Source organism: Podarcis vaucheri, assembly GCF_965113315.1.
Source record: "Podarcis vaucheri genome assembly, chromosome: 5".
NCBI lineage: Eukaryota > Metazoa > Chordata > Lepidosauria > Squamata > Lacertidae > Podarcis > Podarcis vaucheri.
Genome location: NC_138763.1, coordinates 23,550,874 through 23,577,902, shown reverse-complemented (window position 1 = coordinate 23,577,902; position 27,029 = coordinate 23,550,874). Strand labels below are relative to the sequence as shown.

Genomic DNA, 27,029 nt, shown 5'->3' with positions numbered 1-27,029 from the left:
AACTCCAACTATTTTCACTAGATGGGATTGTTCCATGAAAGAGCTGTCAGCATGTTTCCAGCTGGATTTTGACTACTTCTCTGAAGAGGCTCGTCAGGAATATGCAATGATTTCACCCCAATCTGCATTTGACATGCCAACCTTGGCTGAAATGTGCTTGAATCAAGAAAGGTGTCTCTCTGAGTAACAAAAAGCACACTGAGCACAAAAACTACCCCTGGAGCTTAAAACCTCTTCTTCCCCCAACAAATAATGCTTATAAAGAGACAGGCCCTCTTAATTAAAGTCTATCCCCAAGCAGAAACTTGTCACTTGTCACACGTTGAAGGCTGCTTTCGGTGGAAAGAACATGTCACGTTTACATGTTGAAGGTGACACCACTTGTCACAGCTTTTGATTCTGAGGAAGGTGAGAAAAGCAATCCTGTTTTGTAATGCAGCTGTGCCACCTTCCAGTGGAGGAAGAGGGAAGCCATTGCAAGCGGGTGGGATAAGCCCATAAAACAGGAAGGGGCAGAAGAGGCAGGAGCCAAGCTGCAAAGGAAGGATGGGACTGAGAAACTCATACTACCAAAGTGGGCTGGGTTTTTGCATGAACCAGGTGTATGTTTGTGTCAGGAACAGGGGCGGGAGAGCCTCAACGCTTCTGAAGAGCAGCTCCTCCTCCAGCAGTGGGGAAAGCCACGCCTCCAGTGGAGAAGTGAGGGAAAGGGGGAGCCAAGCAAAGGGAGGGCTCGAAGATGCTGCGGAAAGCCCAAGGGCCTCACCTAGGCCGGCTGGCCAGGAGGCACACATGCCGCTTCCGTCGCCAAGCTTACGCAGAGGGGTGAAACGTAAAGAAGGGAGGTGAAGATTCGGGGTGTCTAAGTTCTTATGTTGGGGGGGGGCGGAAGGGGCCACTCCCGGAATCTGCAAGTGACTAAGACGGACATGAACTTTGTGGTTCGGCACTGTAAATAGTTTGCACCAATAAAACCTGTAAAAGACAGGGCAGAGTCCTGCCTGGTTACTCACGAGCAACCGCCACCAGCACCTGACAATTTGGGATGTCACTTGAGCACCACTTTTAAGCTCAAAAATAAGAAGTGTGCGATCGCAGTGCACAAAGCAGCTAAACCCACACACCACTCCCCCACTAAGATCCCATTGTTATAACCTCAAACTCTACAGAAGGATCACAAATCAACAAGACTTGTGCAACAGAATAGCGGCAATATCAAGTGACTCATATTCACCTCACCTTGCACAGGAGAAATTCCCACAAGCTCATCTACTATATATTTGGGAAAGCAGTTTGCCTGCTTGTCTGCCTGTCTGCCTGTCCTTTATGGGTTCAGACGTATTGAGATATTGCTGCCATACTCAGCACAAGGGTTCCTGAAGTGGGGGGCAGTGGTCTTCATCTACCTTTGAACACCAGGCACCATTTTGAATCAAGATGGCAGGCCCAAATGTGACTTGGGTGTAGTTCTGCCTAATTTGGCGTGGCAGTTAGGAACGAAGTTTCGCTAGGGGGAGGAGGTAGTTTTCGCCAATTTTTTGCAAACGCCGTGTCCGCACACCCCCAAACTCACAAATTACTCTATCCATTTAAAAATCTTTGCTTGTTTCTTTGAATTACTAGGCAGTGCCCGGCACCCCCTGCTACTTCCTTATACAGGAGCAAACAATATATTTGACAGCAGGAAAAGGATGTGACAGCCTTACCATCATCAACTATGTCTTGAGCTGCTACCGAATTGGTGTACACCACTAAATCAGAAAGATCGCGACACAGCTTCATCGTTTTTCTCCGCCGACCCAACCTGCTGAATAATGGTAAAAGAGGGGGATTTTTTTTCCCTAAATGGCTAGATTTGTCAGCTTCTCTCTCTCTATCCTACTACTAAGCCCAGACAAATCCAATGCCTTTTCTCAAACAACAACAGTTATTACTTGACTAGAAGGCATGCTACAAAATAAAAGACAACCAAACAGAGGAAAGAAATAGGCTGGCCAAGAGGTGAAGCCTTTTCCAAAACTCTAATTCATTTTTTTAACCCTGCCTCTGCCTCTCCGCCCCACAACCCATCCTTCATACAGATATGCCTTCCAGATACATCTCTCCAACAGAAGCAACAGGTTCTGGATAGAAATAAGTTCTCTTATTAAATGAAGGCAAGATGCGCAGGACAATAGGGAGAGGGAGTTTTGGCTCTGCAGCAAATATATGCTTTGTTTATTACATTCAGTAGCATAATGAGTTTAGACAGGCAGTATTTTTGGTTCTGCCTGTTTTCATCTAAAAATTGAATATGTCCTCACACACAAACACCCAGTATTGCTTTATTCATTCTAAAAAGCTAGTGCCAGTTACATTCCGGGGGAAATGTACATTTGCAGACTGCCTGATTTGGAAGTAAAACAGTTGGGGGAAAGTGACAATTACTAACCTGTATAGCTGTCCAGGTTCCTTCCCAGAACAATTTTGTTGAGAATCCTCATCATCAGATGCGCTATGAGATTTGGGCCTTGGTTTTGCTGCCTTCTGATTGACAAAACAATATCTGATTTAACTGTGTGGTGAACTATAAAAAGTTACCGTTCATTTCCAGTGTGGTCTGCTCAGGCTGCATTCACACTGAAGTCCCCCACTCCACCTCCCATTTTTACCTCCCCATTTTCACAATGTTTCCCTCACTGTTCATTTCTGCGTTCTGATTGAGATTTCACATGGCGTAAAAGCCACTTACAGAAATATAGTGGAATACAGAACAAGTTTAGTGCTCATTTTTCTGTGTTATTTGAAAACAAGTTTGTGTCTCCCCTCCCCCCCCCACCCAGAAACAAGTACAGTGGTACCTCAGGTTACATACACTTCAGTTTACAGACTCCGCTAACCCAGAAATATTACCTCGGGTTATGAACTTTGCTTCAGGATGAGAACAGAAATCGTGCTCCGGCGGCAGCAGGAGGCCCCATTAGCTAAAGTGGTGCTTCAAGTTAAGAACAGTTTCAGGATAAGAACAGACCTCCGGAACGAATTAAGTTCCTAACCCGAGGTACCACTGTACTCAGTTTTTGCTAAATTCCACTGTATTTCTGGGTGTGGCTTTTATGTTGTGTGAAAGCTCAAACAGAATGCAGAAATGAAGAGTTGGGGAAATGCCTTGGAAATAGAATAAGCTACCATGTGAATGCAGCCTCAGGCTAACAGGAGCTTCCCAGGGTCCCAAAAGGAGATTTCCCTCACTCTTTCCTCCCTTGAGCATTTTAAATGGAAGGATCAGGGACTGAACCTGGAACATTTGGCATGCAAATTCGTGCACTTGTCTTTTTTCCCCAAAAGATATTTATTAAAGTTTTTTTAAAATATAACAATGAAAAAAATAATAAAAAGAAACAAAATACAACATAAAAACAGTTAAAAAACAAATAATTTTCCCTAACATATCTTCCTTACGCTTATTTCCCCAGACCTCCTCATACCTCCCTTCTTTGTATTCCACTTCAATTTGTTAGTTCAGCAAATCCTTACCATTAAACTTTTACCCATTTATAAACCTTTTTTTTTCGTATCTCCTAAAGCATTACAGCTGGAAACCCCTTAGTTTCTATCCAACATCCTTCTAACATTCATTCATTTTACAATATTTCTGTAAATAGTCTTTAAATTTCTTCCAGTCTTCTTTCACCAACTCTTCTTCCTGGTCTCGGATTCTGCCAGTCATTTCTGCCAACAAATTCGTGCACTTGTCACTGAGCTACTGCCCTAAGCACTATTGCCAAGAGTTATGTTCGATTTACAATGGTTTTGCTCCAGCCAAGATTAATAGCTGGTAAGAGTGACATTAACATATATGAGAGAGTGCTGGAGGGGAAATAGTTAAATAGGTTGCACAGACAGGACCCAGGGGGGTGGAGTCAGTGGGACTATAAAACCAGTTCTGGGAGGAGGTTGTTGGGAGTTGTTGATGGGTAGTTGGTTGGATTTAGTGGGTTGGCTGGTTGGGAAAGGCAGTTGGTAATAGAGAGACAGTTAAGGCAGTGGGTTCTTGAGTGTGGGGAGGTAGAAGAGATAGAGAGAGGAAAATAAGACGAAGAAAGTGAAAAGCAACAACGTTTGGAATGCTGTAAAAGCTTTGTTTGTGTCTGAAATAAAATACACTCTTCTTTATTAATTGAGAAGCTGACTGAGACTGAAGTGATTTTACCAGGGAGGACCTAGTTGGTGGCAGCGGATTAGTGGTGTACGGGTCAATAGTCCGTGAGACGACCGGGGGCTCCATACGAACACCACAGTAAGTCCTGTTGATTTGACTGGGAAATAATTAATTTAATTGAGAAAGAATGAGCTCTCCCACTGAATTTGATGGCAAACCATCTTACTACCTGCTAGGCACATACCAAAAGGTGAGAGAACTGAACAAAATTTCAGTTGTAACAGCGATCGTAAACTGCTTGCAAAAGAGCAGCCAGTTTACAGAGAACTAGGTTTCTATAAAGTCCTCAAACTTGCATAATTTAAGTTTTTTATGGGGGAGGGGTGGGGGAGTTATGCAGAGTGCTGAAACCCATTGTCACAATCATTTTATACCTACTTTCCCAGACAACAATGTATTTTGAAGGAAGGAAAGAAAGAAAGAAGAAAACAACCCAGGCATTTTTCTCCCCATGCGTCTATTTCTCTGTCGACCCTGAAATGTCAGTATTTCAAGGATTTATTGAATGAATGGCTTGGGAAGGTCAAAGAAAAAGTATGGGACTCTGGTGAAGGACAATGGTGGGGATGTCCAGCAAAATGCAATGCCAACATCTAAAAGGGAATATATCAAAACCCTCCCACATATAGGGGTACAATTCTTTTAAAGAACTACTTATGAGCTAAATGATTTTTTGTGAAATTCATTCACATCTGCAGAACTTTACATTTTTAAATTCAAAGGGAAAACGCTTCCAGTACAGCATCACTAAATATCTCTTATTGCCAGAAGTGCACAAAGTCAATCAATTTCCGCAATGGTCATTAAGGAGAATATTCATATTTTTTTTCATGCAGACATGAAAAAAAAAAATCAGGGCAAGCCTAATTAGGCTAATTAGCTGAAATCGTTGCATTATTGAAATATTTTGCAGTCTTCAAAGTAGTAATTGTAAGTTCTCCAGAGGCTGGTTTCTCTCACAAGCATTCTACTGTACAACATTTGTTCTCTTATCAGTGTGCTGGGAATGTCAATTGCCAATAGTCCCCATTAGCAAATATGAGCTGGAAGCCTGCGAATTGAATGAATAACAGCTCATTAATTGTCCATTTTCAGTTTCTTGAAAGCCAAAGAACGTTACATATAGGAGAGCGAGAGAGAGAGTGTGTGTGTGTGTGTAAAAGTATGTGCTGCCAGCTAAAGTTTAAAGAAATAAATTATGTTTTACACTGGCCTTACCATCTGCAGAAAGAACTGGTGAAACAAAGCTGGGAGTCATGAGTGGGAAAGGGATCCTGCACTTATGTCTTGCTTACAGGCTTTGTATAAGCTGCCTGGTTGGCTACTGTGGAAGCAGAATACTGGACTAGATGTTTGAGTTGATCCATCAGGGCTCTTTTCTTGATTCTGTGCTGTCAGGGAACTGCCATCGACTCAGGAGTGAGAGGGGGAAAGCCGGATGGATTACAGAGAGCCCCCAAAGATCGTGGGAAGCAGTACCTCCTCAGCAGAGGAGAGTAACAACACCTCCAGTGGAGAGGAGCTTCAGGGCTCGGAGGAGGCGAGGCAGTGCCAGGACATCTTGCCTGGGCAAAGCGGGGAGGAGAGAGGTCCTCCGTTACCCACGCCCTCCCTGTGCAGTAGGCTTCCGCGCCGAGAGGGGAAGCGCAGATTGAGCGTCAAGAAACTACACTGCTGGGGAAGGTTTAAGGACCGCCCACTCACAGATTCTGCCAGTGAATGTGCGAGCCACAGCATAGTGGCACTCTGCATGGTGAAGGGCTTTTGGCACCAGTAACGAGGCTTTGCAGCCGACCAGGGAGGCATTTGCCTGATTGCTCTCGAGTAACCCCCTGGTATCCTTACATGTGCCATGCAAAGGCTCCAGTTATATCATGGCTGACCTTGGACCACTCACATTCTCTCAGCTTAACATACCTCACAGGGTTGTTGTGAGGTCAAAAGGGGAAGAGCTCCTCGGAGGATACGCAGGACATAAATATAAAAATAAAAACTGCCTATTCTTGCCGACCAGTGCCTCCATTTCCCCCAGCTTCTCCTGCTGTTTCCCTACGACTGTTTCAGATTGCAAGCCCCTTGGAGGTTGGGACTTGTCATACCTGTTCTATGTAAAGCAACACGTACACAGAAGCTGCTCTAGAAATAAAATAATAATTATTATTATAACCATGCAAAACATAGGTGGAAGTTTTAGCTCTGCTTACCTTATGTTTACCAAAATTGCTCATTAGTCTACTGTGGGATTTCTTGCCAGTATCTTTTACATCCGAGTTCTATGGAAGCAAAATAAGCAAATAACCCAATAACCAAGGAAATGGGGGTTTTTTATATAGTAAACACATCTATTGTATTTGCTCCCAGAAGAACGAGACTATATGTGAAAATCAGCCTTCCCCAAACTGAGTCTCCCCTCATGTTTCGGACCAGAACTCTCATCACAGAGTATAAGCTAAATATTATATATATCAGCACAGACTGTAATATTTAGCTTGTGTCTGTACTCCCAATAATTAAGTTCTTTGAAGGGGTCGCAGGAATGCAAATGAAGCGGATATCTGGTGCCCAGATAAAGAGAGGAAAAAGAAGAATCGACTTAAGAGGAATAAAAAATGAAAAGTGTGATCCAAGTGAACAAACATATCAAACCTCACACTTCCGAAACCTGCAGATAAACAGGGAATAAATAAATAAAAAATGCACACAACCCAAAGACACAGAGACAGAAGTGATGTTTGCTAGGCCACCTGAGGTTTGCTGTAAGAGAGTTCCCCTGGGTCATCAGTTTGATGATCTGTGGCAGGACCCAGTGTTGCTGTCAGAACATCACATCCCTTTATCTCTTTGAAGAGCTGAAAAGAGGCACTGAAATACATCGCCTCAACTATTCACAGCACAAATCCTTCCAGTTACATAAATGCGCGGCCTGTGGCAGAAATGTATTTTCCATTAGCTTTTTTTTCGCGGAGAACAAGTAATGGCTTCTCCTTTCTTTTCTTTTTTTGGCTAGTCAAGCTCGACAAACTCAAACCTACTTTTCCAAATATTTATTTCCAGTTCAGGATGCAGGATACACCCCGGGGTATTTCTTCAGCACATGCAGGGAGGAGAGCATAGTTCACTCACAGCTCTTCCACCCCTTCCTCTTCATATCCACTAGCAAATGATGCCTATTTAACATTAAGCATCACTTTCAGTTTCCTCTTTCAGGGACATTATTCATCCCTATGGGATGTAACATCACTGAAGCACTCAAATACATTTCCTGTTTGCCCAGAGTGGACACACAGGGGAATGTTGCTCCAGCCAGGAAGACTTCCTGTCACACCTGGTCTGGAGCATCCTCCCCCTGGGTGTGACCAGGTAGATGGCCGTGGCCCTGGCAGACCATATAAAGGGGCTAGTCACGTAGCCATCTTCCTCTTGACTCTCTTGATCCCTTCTCTCCATTATGCCTTTTGCTGTCTGCTGGCTCTCAGCCAACAGCACATGGGCTCATCCCTCACAGAGGATGAACCCACACTTTTTTGTGTAACTGTAACTACAAGACAGGGACGCGGGTGGTGCTGTGGGTTAAACCACAGAGCCTAGGACTTGCCGATCAGAAGGTCGGTGGTTCAAATCCCCGTGATGGGGTGAGCTCCCATTTCTCGGTCCCTGCTCCTGCCAACCTAGCAGTTCGAAAGCACGTCAAAGTGCAAGTAGATAAATAGGTACCGCTCTGGCAGGAAGGTAAACGGCGTTTCCGTGCGCTGCTTTGGTTCACCAGAAACGGCTTAGTCATGCTGGCCACATGACCTGGAAGCTGTACGCCGACTCTCTTGGCCAATAAAGTGAGATGAGCGCCGCAACCCCAGAGTCGGCCATGACTGGACCTAATGGTCAGGGGTCCCTTTACCTTAACTACAAGATAAAGCCGCCTTCAGGATCATACTGTGAACTGAATGTAAGTAAACCTTATTGTTACTTTTAAAAGAAGACTGTTGCGTTATGATTGTTTTTAAGAGAGAACTAAAGGGGATTTACCAGGAACAATCCAATCTGGACAAGCCAGACTGGATTGCTTAACTCAAATGATTCTCACGAATCCATCAACTAGCTTCCTGCAATGTACAAGGGAATGTGCTCTGCTACTAGCTCACTAGTGTGAGTGAGGAAGGATAGTATTTAATCAATATATCCTCTCCTACTATCCACAACATTCCCAGAATCCTTAGTTTGACCTAGGCTTGCTGGGCTCCATGTAGTGGTCTTCCGCCAAATGGCAAAGGTCTTTGCCCATTGATTTGCTTGTTTTCACTAACCGGTTTTATTGGATTGTTTTGCTCTGTGATTGGTTTTGACCTTTATGTTACTGCTGCAGTAATAAAAAGAAACAAGAAAACCCAGTGTGGTATAGCAATTCACGTGACAGAAAAGGGTAGAGAATGGTACAAATTACAAATTCCCATTCAGCCATGGAGCTGAGTGGAGGAGGAGGAGTTTGGATTTGATATCCCACTTTATCACTACCCTAAGGAGTCTCAAAGTGGCTAACATTCTCCTTTCCCTTCCTCCCCCACAATAAACACTCTGTGAGGTGAGTGGGGCTGAGAGACTTCAGAGAAGTGTGACTAGCCCAAGGTCACCCAGTAGCTGCATGTGGAGGAGCGGCGACGCGAACCCGGTTCACCAGATTACGAGTCTACCACTCTTAACCACTACACCATACTGGCTCTTAACCACTACACCACACTGACCTTGGGTCACCCACAGCCTCTCAGACTAATCCAACCTCACAGGGATCTTGTGGCAATAAAGAGTTCCCTGTGAAGAGGGAAGGATTGCTAAATCACTGGGAATTGTGAGGAGACTAGGGATCTCCCAAGAACTCTCAGCGTCCTTAACAAACAACAGTTCCCAGGAAGCCATGACCATTAAAGTGGCTTGATACTACTTTAAATGTAAAGTGCAAATAGGGCCTCAGTTGCTCAAAAGGTTTAAACCTCTCCATGTGAGCGGGCATGGAAGGAACAGAGGGAAAAGCTGGCACTTGGTGTCCAACTATATATTTCTTTATTTAAAAGTCGCTGACGAGAGTCTTTGAGCCGAACTCTTAGGGCTAAGAATGGAATGCTAGCTGCTGGCAACAGAAAAGAGAAGACATATGGACTTTTTGACAGTCAAAGGAAATATTCCCCCTTGTATGTCCCTTAAAGGTCTGTGCCTCCAACAGAAAAAAATATTTTTAACATGAAGAAGAAGAAGAAGAAGAGTTTGGATTTGATATCCCGCCTTTCACTCCCCTTCAGGAGTCTCAAAGCGGCTAACATTCTCCTTTCCCTTCCTCCCCCACAACAAACACTCTGTGAGGTGAGTGGGGCTGAGAGACTTCACAGAAGTGTGACTGGCCCAAGGTCACCCAGCAGCTGCATGTGGAGGAGCGGAGACGCGAACCCGGTTACCCAGATTACGTGACTACCGCTCTTAACCACTACACCACACTGGCTCTGCAAGACACTTTTTAGAACTTTTAAAGGGATAAGAATCAAATATTTAGCACACATTTTCAAAGTTGCTTCGAAAAGACTAACTATAGGTTGCGAATGATTTCCCAAATGGTCTCCCAATCACTTTTAGTACTTCTGCCATTCATTGCTTTTTTTTAAAATGCTATATTTATTTAGGTTCATGATAAAATGTTTCTTGACCTACTTCTTGAGACAATTTTATGGGGGGGGGTGTCGCACAGTACCATTCCCATGGCGGATGATTATACAGTCTAAGGTGGTGATACTTTTAATTAATTAATCATCTTCCACATACATGTCTCAAGGCGATCTACACAATACAATAGAAACAGCTAAAAACAGTTAAAACATCACAGAAAATAACAGCAAATTAATTTAAAAATGGTAAGAGGAAACACTAATGGCAGAGACCTATTCATCCAGCTAGGTCAAGCTTGTCAGAACAAAAGATTTCTTCAGATGTTTCTAAAAAGTGTAGATTGTGGGCACCTGTCATATTCTGACAGGGGTCTTCCACAGAACAGGGGCAGCCACACTGAAATCTCTGCTCCAAGACAGATCAAGTTTCTGATCTTTTGGAACCAACTGGGGATACAAGAGATCAGGCAGTCTCTCAATAACTTAGTCCCAAGCTGTATGATAGGGCAGGGAGAGTGGCGCTGTGGGGCAGATAAGATTCAAATTTGGTTTTAAGCTGCCACATACAATCTTGCCATTATTATGTTTTTTGTCAGTATGTTGTTGTTTAGTCGTTTAGTCGTGTCCGACTCTTCGTGACCCCATGGACCAGAGCACGCCAGGCACCTCTGTCCTCCACTACCTCCCGCAGTTTGGTCAAACTCATGCTGGTAACCTCGAAAACACTATCCAACCATCTCGTCCTCTGTCGCCCCATTCTTCTTGTGCCCTCCATCTTTCCCAGCATCAGTGTCTTCTCCAGGGAGTCTTCTCTTCTCATGAGGTGGCCAAAGTACTGGAGCCTCAGCTTCACGATCTGTCCTTCCAGTGAGCACTCAGGGCTGATTTCCTTAAGAATGGATGCGTTTGATCTTCTTGCAGTCCATGGGACTCTCAAGAGTCTTCTCCAGCACCATAATTCAAAAGCATCAATTCTTCAGCAATCAGCCTTCTTTATGGTCCAGCTCTCACTTCCATACATCACTACTGGGAAAACCATGGCTTTAACTATACGGACCTTTGTCAGTATAATTTAATGTTATTCTATTGTGGAGGATATAAACCACTGTATGGTAGATTGTGTGCAGCCTGGAAAGTAAAGCTGTGGATGTTTTCAAGCAGGCTTAGTGAACCAGTGTTGAGAGACACTTAAAGTCCTGTCAGCACTATAACAATAATAACAACAATTTATTATTTATACCCCACCCATCTGGCTGGATTCTATGGCAAGGCAGATTTCTGAGGCAAATCAATAGCCATTAACTATGGTTTCCTAATTCAGATATGCCAAATCATAGTTAGTGTAGACAATGGTTTGCAAATCTGCTTCAAACCAATCATGGTTTGGCACAACTGCAAGTCCCTCCACACAATGCCATTAGCCATGAGTCACATTGTATACCTTCCTAAAGGAAAACACTTCTTCTGTTTTTCCTAAACATCCTGGTAGGTCACAATGAAGGTGATTCGGATGCATTTTCTGCAGCTCATATTTTCCAGAAAAGATCCAAATGTGGAACTATCATTCTCACCCAGAACATCCACTGCAAATCTTTATTTGCAAATACATACATAAATACAAAGGTATGCTGCTTCCTTATTTTATTTGTTTTTTGGAGGTGGGAAAGTAACTTCTTTTTAAAAGCAAATTTCACTAAGAGGCATTTCTTATATAAAATGAAGCATGACTATATCTTTCTCACAGCAAACCTGCAATGAATGCTAACCTCATCTCAACAATGCTAGAAGAACTCAGTAGAAAGGGGGAGGGGAAGAAAGAGAAATCTTACCTGTTTGAAGTTTACGTTTAAACCTTCGTGTGTTGCTTTTAAGAGTGCTCTCACCGTGAAGCTGTCGGGGTCTTCTTTGTCCCTGATCTGAGACTCTTTTAGCAAAGATTCAAGTTTCTTCCTTATAAAAGATTCCATCTGGTGCTCGGTGGTGCCATTACTCTGAAATAGATCAGTCAGGCCAATGCAAAATGCTCAATGGATTTTTTTTTCTTTTCTTAAGTAAACAGAGCATGGTAGTTGTTTCCACTCCCAAGTAAACTGATTCTCCCTACAGGTTCTTTGCAGTAGTAGTGAATTTGGGTAAAAAAGGAAACTAAAATCTCTTCAAGGTGGGTTTTCATTCTAATATTCTGCCTGTTAGAACTCCTGGGGCGGCAATAAAAACCAGTGTCACTTTCCCTAAAGAGTCAATCCTCCCTCAGCATTTGCCTTACAAATTTGGGGACTGCCTTACTCAATAGGCTGTCAGCCTTCACTAACCTAAAGGTAAAGGTACCCCTAACCATTACATCCAGTCGTGGATGACTCTGGGGTTGCGGCGCTCATCTCGCTCTATAGGCCGAGGGAGCCGGCGTTTGTCCACAGACAGCTTCTGGGTCATGCGGCCAGCATGACTGCTCTGGCAAACTAGAGCAGCACATGGAAACGCCGTTTACCTTCCCGCTGGAGCGGTACCTATTTATCTACTTGCACTTTGACGTGCTTTCGAACTGCTAGTTTGGCAGGAGCTGGGACCGAACAATGGGAGCTCACTCTGTCGTGGAGATCTGAACCACTGACCTTCTGATAAGCAAGCCCTAGGCTCCATGGTTTAGACCACAGCGCCACCCACGTTCCATCACTAACCTAGGCCTCTCCATAAATTTTAGACTACAGACCCAGTTACTGGCCGAGGCTGAGAGTTGTTGTCCAATAGATCTTTGGGCCACCAGGTTTCCGACAGTTGGGGTACGTTATCTTGGCAGTAAGATCTGTCATTTCTGTAGGACTGGTTGCTGGAGTGTGAATTCGTGTCTGTCTATATAGGATTTTGTGGATGGATTTTATCTATTGCTGGCTTAGCTTCAGCAAGGGTTTGCATTGTTGCTTTTAATTCTATCTATTTTACTGTGTCACCTAGATAACATTTTTTAATGAGATGCATAAATTGGGAGTGGGGTGGGGAAAACCAACCACAGAGACAAAACAGATGAGCACTTTTTTTTTAGAACAACACAACCGAAACTACCTGGAAATAAACTGATGAACATGAGGATCCCTCAGAAATACTTAAGATATACCTAGAGCCAGTGTGGCTTAGAGGGCTTCTTATGGGGAAGTGGTCATGTGATGGCTTCATGGACATATGTGTAGAGCAGGAAAGCACAAGAGGTGATCTGCAAGGCCTCTCCTTAGTTGCCAATGACACACAGCACCATTTCCCACTGGGAAGGGAAGGACTCAACTAAACCATTACAAGGAATATGCAGGTGTTTGAGTAGACGAATGAAATTAACAGAGTGCTGTATCTGATGCTACAGGAGATGCAAGGAACTTCCCTGTTTGCAACTCACAGTCAGCTCCAGAGGCTTACGGGAGCCTCTACAGCAGATTCTGAGAGTGCAAGAGTGAAGAAATGGAAATGTGATGCTATCCACAATGTTAGCCTGAAATATTCAGTAGCTTTATAGCAAGTGGGATGCGGCAAACGCACCCATGCTTCTGGCTGGGTATTATTATTTTTATTATCATCACTATTGATTTATTAATTGTCTTCTAAACAACCATCTCAAGGAGAAAACCAAAGGCAGCAGATACATTTAAAACAAAATGAAAACCATACATAATAGATGCTCATGGTAAAGACCTATTCATCTAGCTAGGAAAGTCTAAAATGCCTTCAACTGCTTCCAGAAAGTGCGGGCAGTGGGCACCTGTCGTATTTTGACAGGAATGCTCTTCCATAGAACAGCCACACTAAAAGCCCTGCTCTGAGTCATCGATCTTGTTCCCTAAGTAGCATTTCCTGGTCTCCACTGTGGCTTTGGAGCTGTTGCTACAGGAAAATACAATGTGTTCATGCAGAGGTGGCACTGAGGGGATATAACTTCTTGGGTCACTGCGTGCAGTTTCTCTGCCTTGTGCTTTGAGCACCCAAAGACAAATCATCTCTCTGCGGAAGACAATCTCACAGTGGGCACAAAAGGGGTGATTCAGTGTTGTACAGCGTTCTGAGCTTCACCATTTGAAACAACCGTTTAGGAAACGGTTTTTCAAAATGGGAATGCTCTCAAGGTTCCCTCATGTCTGTTAAGTATTAATGTGTTCATCTGATTTCAATTTGGTCCTTTTTATGCATAAATGTAAGACAATGCTGCAGTGTTGGATAATCTTGAAGTACCCTGTGGTAAAAGTGCTTAAGAGAGGAACAGTATTATGAGCATCTGCCGCTCTCTCTCTGAACCAAATCTGATGGGGCCCTGTAATATCTAAAGCAGCAAAACAATTCCCAGCCTGCTTGCAAAATGTTTATGTCCCACTAGCTGATGCAAATTAGGAAAGAGGCAGGAAAGAGCTCGTTTTGCGGGCATCTTGGTAAACATAAGAGCTCCACTGTGGGCAAGGTGGAGAATGAGAAACCAAAATCCACACCGTCACATGCTGACCTGCAAATCACTGGAGTCACCTTGCCAGTTGCCTAGACGGACCAACTCTCTACCAGACCGGTAAAAGATTATAAATACATGTGAAATATTTTGAGCCAGTCAAGTATGAACTCCTCTGAGCTGGAACAAACCATCTGTTCATGACTGAGCAGCCTTGCTGCATTGCCACCGAGCAAAAGATTTCATTTTTTCAAAAATCCACTTCCAGACAAGACACAAATGGAAAACAGCAAGAGGAAAGAAGAGCAAGTGCAGACAGAAGAAACAAACAGTCAATGTACAACATGGTGGAGAAACAAGGAAGATACACACACACACACACACACACACGGACACAGGTGGCGCTGTGGTCTAAACCACTGAGCCTCTTGGGCTTGCTGATCACAAGGTTGGCAGTTCAAATCTGTAAGACAGGGTGAGCCTCCGTTGCTCTGTCCCAGCTTCTGCCAAACTAGCAGTTCAAAAGCATGCCAGTGCAAGTAGATAAATAGGTACCACTGTGGAAGGTAAACAGCGTTTCCTCCGTGTGCCAGAAGCAGTTTAGTCATGACCTGGAAAGCTGTCCCTTGGCCTGAAGCGAGATGAGTGCCGCATCCCATAGTTGCCTTTGACTGGACTTAACCATCCAGGGGTCCTTTACTGTGTGTGTGTGTGTGTGTGTGTGTGTGTGGTGTCTCATATGTGGAACTCTTCTCATGAGAACAGAGAACACACACACATACCCACTGTTCTCATGAGAAGAGTTTTATATAAAAAACTATATAAATAACACACACACAGTATAACTGGGTTGGATCCACAGTTCCCATGAGAAGAGTTCCACATATGGAACACCAGTGCTGGAGAAAAGGGGAATGCAATTTTCATTTATTCCCAATTCCCTATGTCTCTAAAAAGTCTAGAGAATGGAGGGAACCTACATAACAGTGCAGATGGTGGTATATGATAGATTGCAGTGGGAAGAGGGTTTTATTCCCCTTTCCCCAGAAGGAGTCTCTGCTGGATCAAAGTCCCTTCCACCGACAGAAGGAGTCTTTTCTCTTCACCAGAGGGCAATTTGTATCCAAGCCATGATTAATCATCCTCGTTATCCCAGCAGCATCAACACACATCAAACTTTACAGAGTTTCATAAAAGATAGGCCTCTTGCCTTAAGGACCTTAAAATCTATGTTAGTGGGAATATCAACGTACGGCTAAGAAGTTCTTGTACCCAGAAGCACACCTCAGCAGCAAGGAGCCTCACCACAGGCAAGTGAGAATAGGGCGATTAAAACATGGTTCAGGTCCTTGAACGCAAAAACGTCACATGCAATTCACATTTCAACTTAAGCTGTGTGTGAAATGCAGCTCTACGCAACTGCTGGGAAATTAGTTATAGGGAAGTTGCTAAGCACACTTACGTAAGAAACCTTCAACTTGCAATCATCTTCAATTTCATCAGCGCTGTCTTCATCAGAAACCTCTCCTTCTTCAGCATCTGCTCCAAGACTATAGGGGAGCTTTTTACCCTGAAAATATGAGCATTACAGCACAAAATTGCCATGGTCATTTGAAATCCAAATCGAGTACATCTTTATTACACAGCAGAAATATTTCCTTACGACAAAATATATTGAAGTCATCTAAAGACCTCCGTGGTGATTCTATAAAATATGCAGGCATCACATAATTCTGTCTGCTTCTGATGTTCAGATTGTGAATGCCCTCGCTTACGTAGTCAAAATGGCAGGGAGCCCATCCATTTCTATTAAACAAAGGTTGCAAAATATTCTTTAAAATCTTCCAAATTGTTTGTGGTCCCTCCAAGTTTCAAATGGCCTGCACAGTTATTACGCATACACTCTGCTCTTTCATTCAATGAATTTCTGAAATATTTGGACACACTGCTGGATCCTGCAGTGATCCCTGCAGAATACAGCTGATATATCTTTCTAATTTGGTGTGCATTCAGGAAATTACTATGTTTTCAACATGAAGCGCGCTCTCTCCCTTCCTCCTTTTCTTTTTTTTAAAAAAATCCTAGCCACTATTTCAATTTTAATTCTGAGCTACGCACTGTGTCGCCCACAGAGAACCGAACTATGAGGATTTATTTCGAAGTTTACTGGGCAGTCCTAAATTAGAAGCTCAGCTTGGCTTCTGACAGATGTGCACTAAGGATTGCTGACATACTTGTAAATGAGTATCTTGAGCCTTTCAGACACTAATGGGTCAGAACAGGCCTGCAAGCTCCAGATGTGGAGAATCATGCTTGTTCCGCTTAGCGTACTGCGATATCACTTTATATAATACAGTACGCAAGTGTCAGTGTTTTGGTACAAGCTTGTCATTATTACAGAACAATGACAAGGAAGATGCTCTCCCCGCTACATGTTTCGCATTACTTTGCTGTCCATATCTGAAATAGCCAATGGGGTGCCGCCCCCCCCCCCCGTTGCTGATGCATCCCAGCTGCCATCAGCCCCAGCCAGGATAGCCAATGAGCAGCAGCGATGGAAGATGGAGTCTGATAGCATACTGAGAGCACCACGTTGGCTACCCTTGGTCTAAATTCTTTCAGTTCCACTGGCCAAGCTGGAAAAACACTCAGCTCTGCTATCTCTGGCACTAATGAAGACAAAACGCTGCACTGTTCATTTTCATTAAACCATTCATTTTCATTAAGCATTACATCAGAATATCTTCAGCATCGTTAAGACTGGCTGCAAATAAGGATGTAAAACAAATGAAGCGGCTTGTGCTAAATCATGGGTTGCTCAGTACAGGCAAAGGCTACGATCCTAATCCCACTTACCTGTGAGTAAGCCTCTTTGAATTCAGCAGGACTTACTTCCTAGTATGCAAGGTTAGGATTGCACTGCAAGCTGATGCACATTTATCCAGTACTGAATGCAAAAGTTGCACCAAGCTTGGGTCTGTATGCAATTCATCACTGATCAGCACATATTTTACAAGGGAGCCGTTGCTATTGTAAAAACGATTTCTTACATTCCTTTTCTTTTTTAAAAAATTACATTTCTATCCTACATTCTTCCAAGGAGCCCTAGGTGACTTCTTAGCCACATGGCAAGCCTTTGAGGTAGGTCATTTATGCCAAAATGGCTAAAATGGCCAGAAGAATCAGAAATCAGGAAGACCAAAATTTTAATAAGGAATGAGGGAAATTTATAATTTATCTTAAAAACCATTGTAAACAGCTAAAATCGTTAGTACGATCGGAGTAACACTTGTAGTTTAATGGTGAATTTTGGACATAATGGAGATGTAAAAGGTTTGGATTATCATAAGAGATGCAGAAGGAAATTATTAACAATAGGACCTACAAAGGGGAGGAGGGAAGTTCAGGAGATTCTTTGGAATCTTGTTTTTATGATGTATATTGGGTATGTCAGGGACGTCCAACTCCCAATAGACTGCAATCTACTCACAGTATTAAAAAAAATGGCAGTGATCTACCCATTGTCATTAGATGGACCAAAGTTGTTGAGCTTTCTTTAGGAAGCCACAGTTGTTTTTTCCCCTTTTTTTGGGGGGAGATCACTGGGGGACCAGAGATCTACCAGGAACACCCCACAATCTATCAGTAGATCACGATCTACCTGTTGGACATGCCTGGGGTATGTGATAGTAAAGCTTTAATCTGAAAATCCAAATAAATAATTTTTTATATATTATAAAAAAGAGGTAAGGTAAAGGTAAAGGTACCCCTGCCCGAACGGGCCAGTCTTGACAGACTGTGGGGTTTGTGCGCCCATCTCACATTTATTGGCCGGGGGCCAGCGCTGTCCGGGGACACTTCCGGGTCACGTGGCCAGCGTGACATCGCTGCTCTGGCGAGCCAGAGCCGCACACGGAACGCCGTTTACCTTCCCGCTGGTAAGCGGTACCTATTTATCTACTTGCACCCGGGGGTGCTTTCGAACTGCTAGGTGGGCAGGCGCTGGGACCGAACAGCGGGAGCGCACCCCGCCGCGGGGATTCGAACCGCCGACCTTTCGATCGGCAAGCCCTAGGCGTTGAGGCTTTAGCCCACAGCGCCAGAGGTAGGTCAGACTAAACCAGGGGTGCCTGTGGGAAGTCTGCAAGCAGGAGGACCTGAGAGCAGCAGCGGCAGCAGGTCTCTCTCCTCCTGTGGCTTCCAGCAAATGGCAAAGGCAGAACATAACCATCAGGGCTGGTAGCCATTGATAGCTTTATCCTTCATGGATTTCTCTAATCCTCTTTTAAAAGCACCACTGACCTAGAAGGTGACTTGTTCTCCATTGCCCCGGAAGTTATGGCTACATTTGATGGGCTTACAGTAGACTTCAGTTGAGCAGAAAGAAAGAGAAAGTTTCTGATGGTAAGAGCAGCTAGATCAGAGTTGCCCTAACTTGGATCTCCAGCTGTTGTTGGACTACAACTCCCATCATCCCTAGCTAGCAGGACCAGTTGTCAGGGGTAATGGGTATTGTAGTCCAAAAACAGCTGGAGACCCCAGTTAGATGGAAACTCTGAGTTAGATGATGGAATCAATTTGGTAGTGGGGGCCTGGGATTTCCCGCACTGCAAGTCCTCAAGCAGAGGCAAAATCTAGCTCTGGATTTCCTGCCATCATTGGGTAGGGTGCTTAACTAGATGACCTGAAAGGTCTTTTCCAGCTCCATGTTTCTAAGATTCTATCTCTGCATGAGTGTTTCTGAATGTCCAGTGACATACAATATAGACACAGGGCTGAACGACTCGTCCCAAGTAAAGGATTAAAGGAAGGTAGCAAGCGAAAGGCCATCAAATTACCAGCCCACATACTCACCCATACCGATGAATAATTTGCATCCAAGTGGTTGTATCCAATGTGAATGCTCTTCAAAGCAGATCCACTGAAATTAACAAGCATGGCTAACATAGGTCCATTAATTTCAATGGATCTACTCTTAATAGAATATACTTTAGTTGGAATATAACCCAATGTGTTTTTTATCAATCTCTCCAAGTGCAATACACATCTGGAAGGAATTGTTACTTGGTCAGATTAAGTAGCTAACTGCAAGACACAGAGCACCTACCACTTTATAACTTTATATACCTGTTATCTTTTTACTTGCTTGGCACAACAGTTAATGGCCACTGATCAGTGGTGTACAAGAGTGACTTACAGGATCAATAATATTATTCGAAGAGACAAAATCTCCCTTGTAGGAGCAGATCAACTGTGGTATTTGAGAGAATGCTATTAAAATGAAAGGTCTGACTGAGACTGATGATCAGGAAATTAAATGCACATTTTGCAATATGTGCTTACCTGCCTCTGATTTTGATTAAAGGGAAAAAAGTGATGAGAGGATGCTCTCCTCACATCAATTGAAATCACTTGATCACCACTGCAATGTTATTTATCCAAGAGGAAATAAAAACCCACCAGATCAAGCTAATGTCACACTCGGTAAGTAGAAAGTTGCCTTGAGACTGGCTAGAAAGAAGTGGTGGCAACATTCCAGGAGTGCTTCTCCCCAGCTTAGACAGTTGAGCCATCCTTGGTACAATCAAACCTGTCCATGGTTGCATATCCACTAGTGTGGCGATCACACAGGGTCCCCGGATGTTTGACGGTCTATTGATCCCTGTGCCACCACTGTGATTGCTTCCCCGCTGCCACCAACCCGTTTCTCCCGGGTACACACAGAGTCCAAACAGTTGTTAACATTAAAAAATAATCAAGTTTATTTTGTAGGCATGAATGAACAAGTTTATGGTTTCAGTTAATTTTTCTTGGCAGTTTCTTAATCTTAGTTTCTTCACTGACCTATATGTTCCTAACAACTTCAAACTGATTATCCCAACTATCTATCTGACTCCACCTAACAGTTCCTCTCACTCTCTTACAACACAACTCGGCCAATCCACAGACTTATATCTTCCCTCTTCCTTCTCCAACTCCCAACTCTCAACTGACTTCCACACAACACCAACTCTAACTCTAACTCCTCCCCTTGGGTTCCCACTGGCCAATCACTTCACACACATTTAACCCTTTCCTTATGACCCACCTAGGAGGCAAATGCCACAACTAGTTACACTGCAATTGTGCTCTTTCTGGGGCTGCCTTCAAAAACCATTCAGAAACCATTAGGAAGCTATTGGGGGGGGGAGGCACAACTACTTTCTTTCAAGAAGTCAAAGACTTGCCCAAATCAGGCATAAAACTCCAGCAAAAGATTTGTAAGCTGGCAACCAAGACAATCGGAGGAATATTGTTGCTAAGAACATGGAGACAAATGATCCAAAGCTGGAAACACACAAGAAAAGCAACTGGACTACCAGACGATAAAGGAATGAAAGGGTTAGGGAAAGAGGGCCAGAGAGTCTGCAGAGAAACTAAACTACTTCTTTGCATTAATGTTCATACAGAACATGTCTGGACAGAAATCTATGCCTGCACATCTTTTTTTTTTTTCCCCTCTCTCTTCTTTTTTGGAGGGGGGAGTGTCTTGACAAAACTAGTCAAACAAATACAACAAAAGACGACGCTCTAGGGCTAAAAAGGCACCAGATCTCAGTGGTGCCCACCCTAGAGATCTTAAAGAACTCAGATGTCAAGTTGCTGTTTCCCCAATGAAAATATGCAACAACAACAAAAGTGAACTAGGCTGTATTCCCAAGGCGGAGCTCTCCAGCTGCAACTCTGCTCCATGAAAGGCAGAGTCAGAAACTGGAACGGTTTTCCTACTCAGAAAAGCCATCAAGTTTTCTGGCTCTGGCTTTCTGTCAGATGGTATTAACCCTTTGCTGCCGGCCAGCTGAATGGGGCTCCTGCACAGAACCCCACATACATGCCTAAGTAGAATTTTAACAAAAATTTATTATGTCACCCTTTCTCCCAAAGAAACCCAGGGTGGAAAAAAAAACAAGTGATAAAGCAATAGAAACATCTCTAAAACAACTCTAGTGCCAAAGCAGACTGGGGGAAATCTCAAAGAGGAAGGTCTCCAGTAGGCACCAAAAGGACAACAAAGATGGTGTCTTTCTTATATTCAAGGGGAGGGGATTCCAAAGGATTCCCCAACACTAAAGGCCTGCTTCTACATTGCTCAGAATTGATATCCTGACAAGATGGTATATGCAAGATGCCCTAACTTGCAGGTTGCAGTGATTGGCTAGGTATATAAAGGGTTAGATGAACTTTCAGGTATCCTGGTCTCAAGCTCTATAGCCCTTTACGGACATGGAACAGTCAATAAGGGAAATCACTGCTGCTCTTGGTTTCATACCATACATACGCAAAGCAAATGAGATACAAGGGTACTCAGGGACAAACTACGTAGAGGATTCACACAATTTCCAGTTCATCTCCCATGAAGGTGTAGCTCCTGTTGTGGTCCAAATGGGGTGGGTGGATTTTATTTTGTTTTCGATCAAACCAGGTACTTAAAAAAATGAAACATTATGGTTGTGGGATGGGGGTGTTGCTTGCTTGCATTTTACTTATCTTTATTTTTTTATATATAAGATATTTATTAAAATTTTTAAGATATTACAGTAAAAATGAAAAAATACAAGAAAAAAAATACAAAATAAAAACAGTTAAAAACACCTTAATTTTCCGTTGCATATTTTTCTTACACTTATTTCCCCGGACCTCCTCATACCTCCCTTTTTTGTATTCCACTTCAGTTTGTTAGTTCAGCAAATCCAGTTCCATTTCAACAGCAAGTTATACATTCTTGACAAATTCTTAGTTTTGGGTTCTAACAGTTCTGTTTCTAATTTTGACTTTTCCACCTAGAAGCCAATTTTCTTTTACTTATCTTTATTTTAATTTGACTGTTAGATGGGCCTCTCCTCTGCTGCCTTGTGGGACATCTTTGGGAGAAGAAAAGGTTAAGGAACAAACCTGTCAGGTGGCTGTTGCGGACGCTCGAGAGTAACCAGGCAGGATTCTGACCTGTGTTTTACAGGCTTTATTTTGGTGCAAACTATTTACAGTGAAGAGCCCCAAAGCTCATGTCTGGCTCAATCGTTAGCAGAATCCGGGAGTGGTCTTTTTCTGGACCTCCCCGAACATAAAAGTTTCGCTACCCCCAAATGTCTCCTCCCCTCTCTGCGCCTCAAACTACTGCGCAGGATGGGCGATGGCAAGGGCGTGTTTCCCTCCTGTCCGGCTTGCCCAGAAGCGGTGTTAAGGCTCTCACCAGCATCCTCTGGTCCTTGCACCTCTTCTCCACTGGAGGTGGGGCTTTCCTCCTCCCTGGAAGAGGAACTGCTTCGCAAGATTTTCGGAGGCTCCCTGTAACACAACTGCCCTTCTATTTCTCGCCTCTGAGCCAATGGCAGTTCTCTGACAAAACCCTACAAAAACCTGGAGTGGAGGCCCTAAGATGGTTGGATGGCAGCTTGGTGGCTTCCTTCTGGCAACACCTGCAGCCATGCTGGTGCCAAACATATTGTTCTGCTTTTCTTTAGGATGGATCAGTGAGGCCGAGAGGGGGGTCTTGTCGTGTGAGCAGCCCAGGACCTCCACACACCCTGTCCAGGCTTGTGCCCAAGGGAGGCCACTTGGGTGCTGCTAACACAGTGGCTTGACTTAACCCACAGAGGCACACTCCATTGTCTCTCAAGACAGACGGATGGCAACAATAGTTGTGCCTCTCATTTGCTGCATTGATGTACTACATTTTTATGCTTGACGCCTTTGATTCCTCCGTGAGCGTAAAACTCTCACAATGAAAAATATACAGAAAATAAACTTATCTTTGTAATAGAAAGTCTCTGCCCCGCCCTGCTACATTCCTACAAGTGCCTTCATTTCCAGGCAGAGGTAAATACAAATAAATTGACAGCTTTTTTGCATTACAGGAAAAGTGCAGGGCAAGTTGGGAGAGGAATTCGCTTCCCTGGCAATCCCACCTTAGTCTCTGGAACAAACATATACTTCTTCGTTCTGGCAATGCATGCTAAGCCTCAGCACAGCCACGGAGGGTGAAATATCACCTTTCAGAAGGAACACAGAAAGAGGAGAGGGGCAACATTTCAGCAACTAACAAAACATCATTTTACCTTGACTAGGATTTTGCCTTTCAAACTCTGAGGACTTGGAAGCTGCTTGGAATCCCCCGCGCTCACCGAAGTCAAGTCCAGCTTGTCACTGAAAATCTCCTTGAGGTATTGGGCAATTTTCTTTTGCTGTTGAATACTGCAGTGGTTTTCAATAGACAATATAATTGGAAATCTGAAAGGAAGAGGGGAGAAGAGGGGAAGGGACCCCCAAGGTCTCAAAAATTTATCTCGGCAAACATCTAGCCCATCACAGCACAACGCAGAATGATTGCGGTGTGTTGGTTTTCATAACTTCAGCTTCGTTGGAGGACTCCAGGCTCTCGTATTATGAAGAGTGGGAGAAAAACTTATCTCTATCCACTTTCTCCACTCTATACCTAATTTGAGAAACCTACATCATGTCTCCACCAACCTCAGTCTGCCTTCACCCGCCTGTCTTCTGACTTGCATCCGATCCAGGGAGCGACGCTGCGTATCAGTTTCCTCTCCCCCCCCACCCGCAACCCTTAGTCTCAGCACTGCCTCTTGTAAGGAAGAGGACGGAGGCAAAACTTGAATTATTGCAATTTATTCTCTGAATCACCCAGAGATGTTGCAATGCAGGGCAGTATATAAATTTAATAAATAATATTAATAAAAATAGTAAGTAGTTGGCTGTTGGAGAGCTTGTGACTCCCGTAGCTCAGTCAGTAGAGCACAGAGACTCGTAATCTCAGAATTGTGGGTTCGAGTCCCACGTTGGGCAAAAGATCCCTGCATTGCAGGGCGTTGGACCAGATGACCCTTCCAACTCTAGAATTCTGGAGTTTAAAAAGTTGTGTGTTGACACAAACACAGCAACAGGGAGAAAGTAACATTACACTGTGCACTTTTTTCTGTTTTACAATTTCAAATACACATTTTACATCCTTAAGATATCAATGACTTCCCTTTATCTCTTTCCATGGTTCATTTTACATATCTCAAATCCCTGCATATTTTACAAAAACTATACTATTCACTATTCCATTATTGCATCCATCAAAACTTATTTACACTGTTGAATTTATCTTAATGCTGCCAGTGTTTTCAGCTGTACACAAATATTTCCCATATATTCAATAAACGTTTTCCAATCTTCTTTAAACATATGTTCTTTTTGTTCTCTTATTCTATATGTTAAGTCTGCAAGTTGTGCATATTCTGTCAACTTAAGTTGTCATTCTTCTTTGGCTGGGACCTTGCTCATTTTCCATTTTGGGGGCTAACAAAACACGGGCCGCAATTGTTGCATACATAAGTAACCTTTTCTGACACCTAGGAATTTCAATCTGAATTATCCCCAACAGAAAGTACTTCGGGTTTTTTGGGAAAGTACTTTTAAACATTTTTTTCCCCAATTCATTATAGATCATTTCCAAATACTCTTATCTTTTTACATGTCCACCACATATGAAAGAATGTTCCCTCCACCTTTTTACACTTCCAGCACTTATCTGATTCTGTCTTGTAAATCTTAGCAAGCCTACTCTGAGTTAAATACCACCCGTGAATCATTTTCAAATAGTTCTCCTTGAAAGAATAACATGCTGTAAATTTCAAGACACTTTTCCAGAGTTTTTACCAGAGGTTAAAATCTAAATTGAGTTCTATATCTATTGCCCAACACAGCAACAGGGAAATATTCATATTAATCACTGTGTGACTTTAGTAACAGGAGATTATGGCATTATAGTACATTGAATGCATGTACAGTCATACCTTGGTTGATGAATGACTTAGCAGTCAAACGTTTTGGTTCCTGAACACCACAAACCCAGAAGTGAGTGTTCCAGTTTGCGAACCTTCTTTTGGAAGCCAAACATCTAGCAAGGCTTCTGTGGCTTCCGATTGGCCGCAGGAAGCTCCTGCAGCCAATTGGAAGGCACACCTTGGAAGTCAAACGTTTTAGAAAAAGAATGGAATTCCAGAACGGATTCCATTTGGCTTCCAAGGTATGATTGTACTACTATGAATTGTTCAAAGTCCCTGCTATACTTACTCATTCTTAACAAAGGCATTTTTGTTGATTGCTTCCACTACATCTTTAAAAAGTATTTTGGAAGTCAGGGTATAACCGTGATGCACAACTGGCTCCCCATCAGGACCATCCCAGCAGTCAACTGTTGAGACAAGAAAGTTGCACATTAAATAAATATTCTTCCAAAGCATAAACTTTCCCCCTTTTTCTTTCGCGATAATGGGAGAGGAAGAGGCATTCCAAGCACGCACACAAAGATCTGGCATGTGGAAATCCTGCTCAACAAATGAGCATTCTCTTATTACATGCATCAAGTCTCATCTTTTCTACAATCTCATGCTGGCAAAATGATTAAAGCTGACTGTTCTGCTGTCATTATCATCAAGCGTAATTAGCAAGGATACCTGCCAAGAAAACTACGGCAGAAGTCCGAGTAAGAGCTCTGACTATAGCCTTTTACTTGGCTAGAGTTGAACTGGGGGGAGGGGTATGCGCAAAAAATTCATATCTTTGTAATGGAAGTTTGATCATTTGCCCACCATCTGGTAATTAATTTGGTCCTGTGTTTGATGAACATGTATGGCACAAAACTGGTTCTCTGGAACAGTCATATGTTGGGACAGTCGAAGGAGATCTGAATTATATAAAAATACTCTAACACAAAAGAAGAAGAAGAAGAGTTTGGATTTGATATCCCGCCTTTCACTCCCCTTCAGGAGTCTCAAAGCGGCTAACATTCTCCTTTCCCTTCCTCCCCCACAACAAACACTCTGTGAGGTGAGTGGGGCTGAGAGACTTCACAGAAGTGTGACTGGCCCAAGGTCACCCAGCAGCTGCATGTGGAGGAGCGGAGACACGAACCCGGTTTCCCAGATTACGTGACTACCGCTCTTAACCACTACACCTCCTTAACCATATCTTCCTCACCTTGATACATGTACACTTAAGACTATCTTACCATGCAGTCAACCATTCCTAGCATGCCTCTCGAGTCCAAATTGGCTGTTGGTACTGTGAGATGTAAACCACTGGAGCAGTGAAATACAACATTCCTCGTTCTCCTAGAGTGGACACAGGCAGGGGGATGTTACTCCAGCCAGTATAACTTCCTGTTCCACTGGTCTGGAGCGTCCTCCCCCTGCGTGTGGCCAGGGAGATGGGCGTGACCCTGGCTGACTTTATAAAAGAGCTGAGTCACACAGCCATCTCTCTCTCTCTCTCTCAATACCATGCTGCCATTTTCTTCTCTTGATGCTGTTCTCTTAATGTATTTCGCTATCTGCCGGCTCTCATGGACTCACACGATGTTCTGTAACTACAGGCTAAAGTCTGCCTTCAGGGATCATACGGTGAACTGAGTGTGAAGGAAACTTCTTGTTACTTTTAAGGAAAGACTCTTGTGTCTTTATTCTTTTAAGAGGGATCAAAGGGGACATCAGGAATAATCCAGTCTGATCAAGCCAGACTGGATTTCTTAACTAAAGAGATTCAAATGAATCTGCAAACTAGCTTCCTGCTGTATTGAGGGAATCTAGCGTGAGTGAAGGAAGGATAATATTTAATCAATATATCTCCTCCTCTACTACCCTTAACATTCCCATAGGTATCCCCACGGCTACCTACCTGAATCTATACCCATAGGTACTTAGTCCCAGCCCCATTTGCTTCCATT

The 27,029-nt window shown here is 43.4% G+C and overlaps 1 protein-coding gene across 10 annotated transcripts in view; it reads right to left on the bottom strand.

The window, feature by feature from the left end:
* Nucleotides 1–27,029, bottom strand: part of PLCH1 (phospholipase C eta 1) — a 144,737-nt gene that overhangs the window by 19,044 nt on the left and 98,664 nt on the right. For 7 of the 10 annotated variants that reach the window (XM_082223826.1, XM_082223834.1, XM_082223825.1 and 4 more), the window contains 7 exons: nt 25,379–25,499; nt 23,359–23,530; nt 15,726–15,833; nt 11,676–11,837; nt 6,406–6,474; nt 2,432–2,526; nt 1,707–1,807 (listed from right to left, as the gene is read on the bottom strand). In XM_082223826.1, the coding sequence (XP_082079952.1) occupies nt 1,707–1,807; nt 2,432–2,526; nt 6,406–6,474; nt 11,676–11,837; nt 15,726–15,833; nt 23,359–23,530; nt 25,379–25,499 (828 nt within the window). The remainder of the gene's footprint in view (nt 1–1,706; nt 1,808–2,431; nt 2,527–6,405; nt 6,475–11,675; nt 11,838–15,725; nt 15,834–23,358; nt 23,531–25,378; nt 25,500–27,029) is intronic. The other 3 variants (XM_082223827.1, XM_082223831.1, XM_082223829.1) reach the window with 1 other exon arrangement.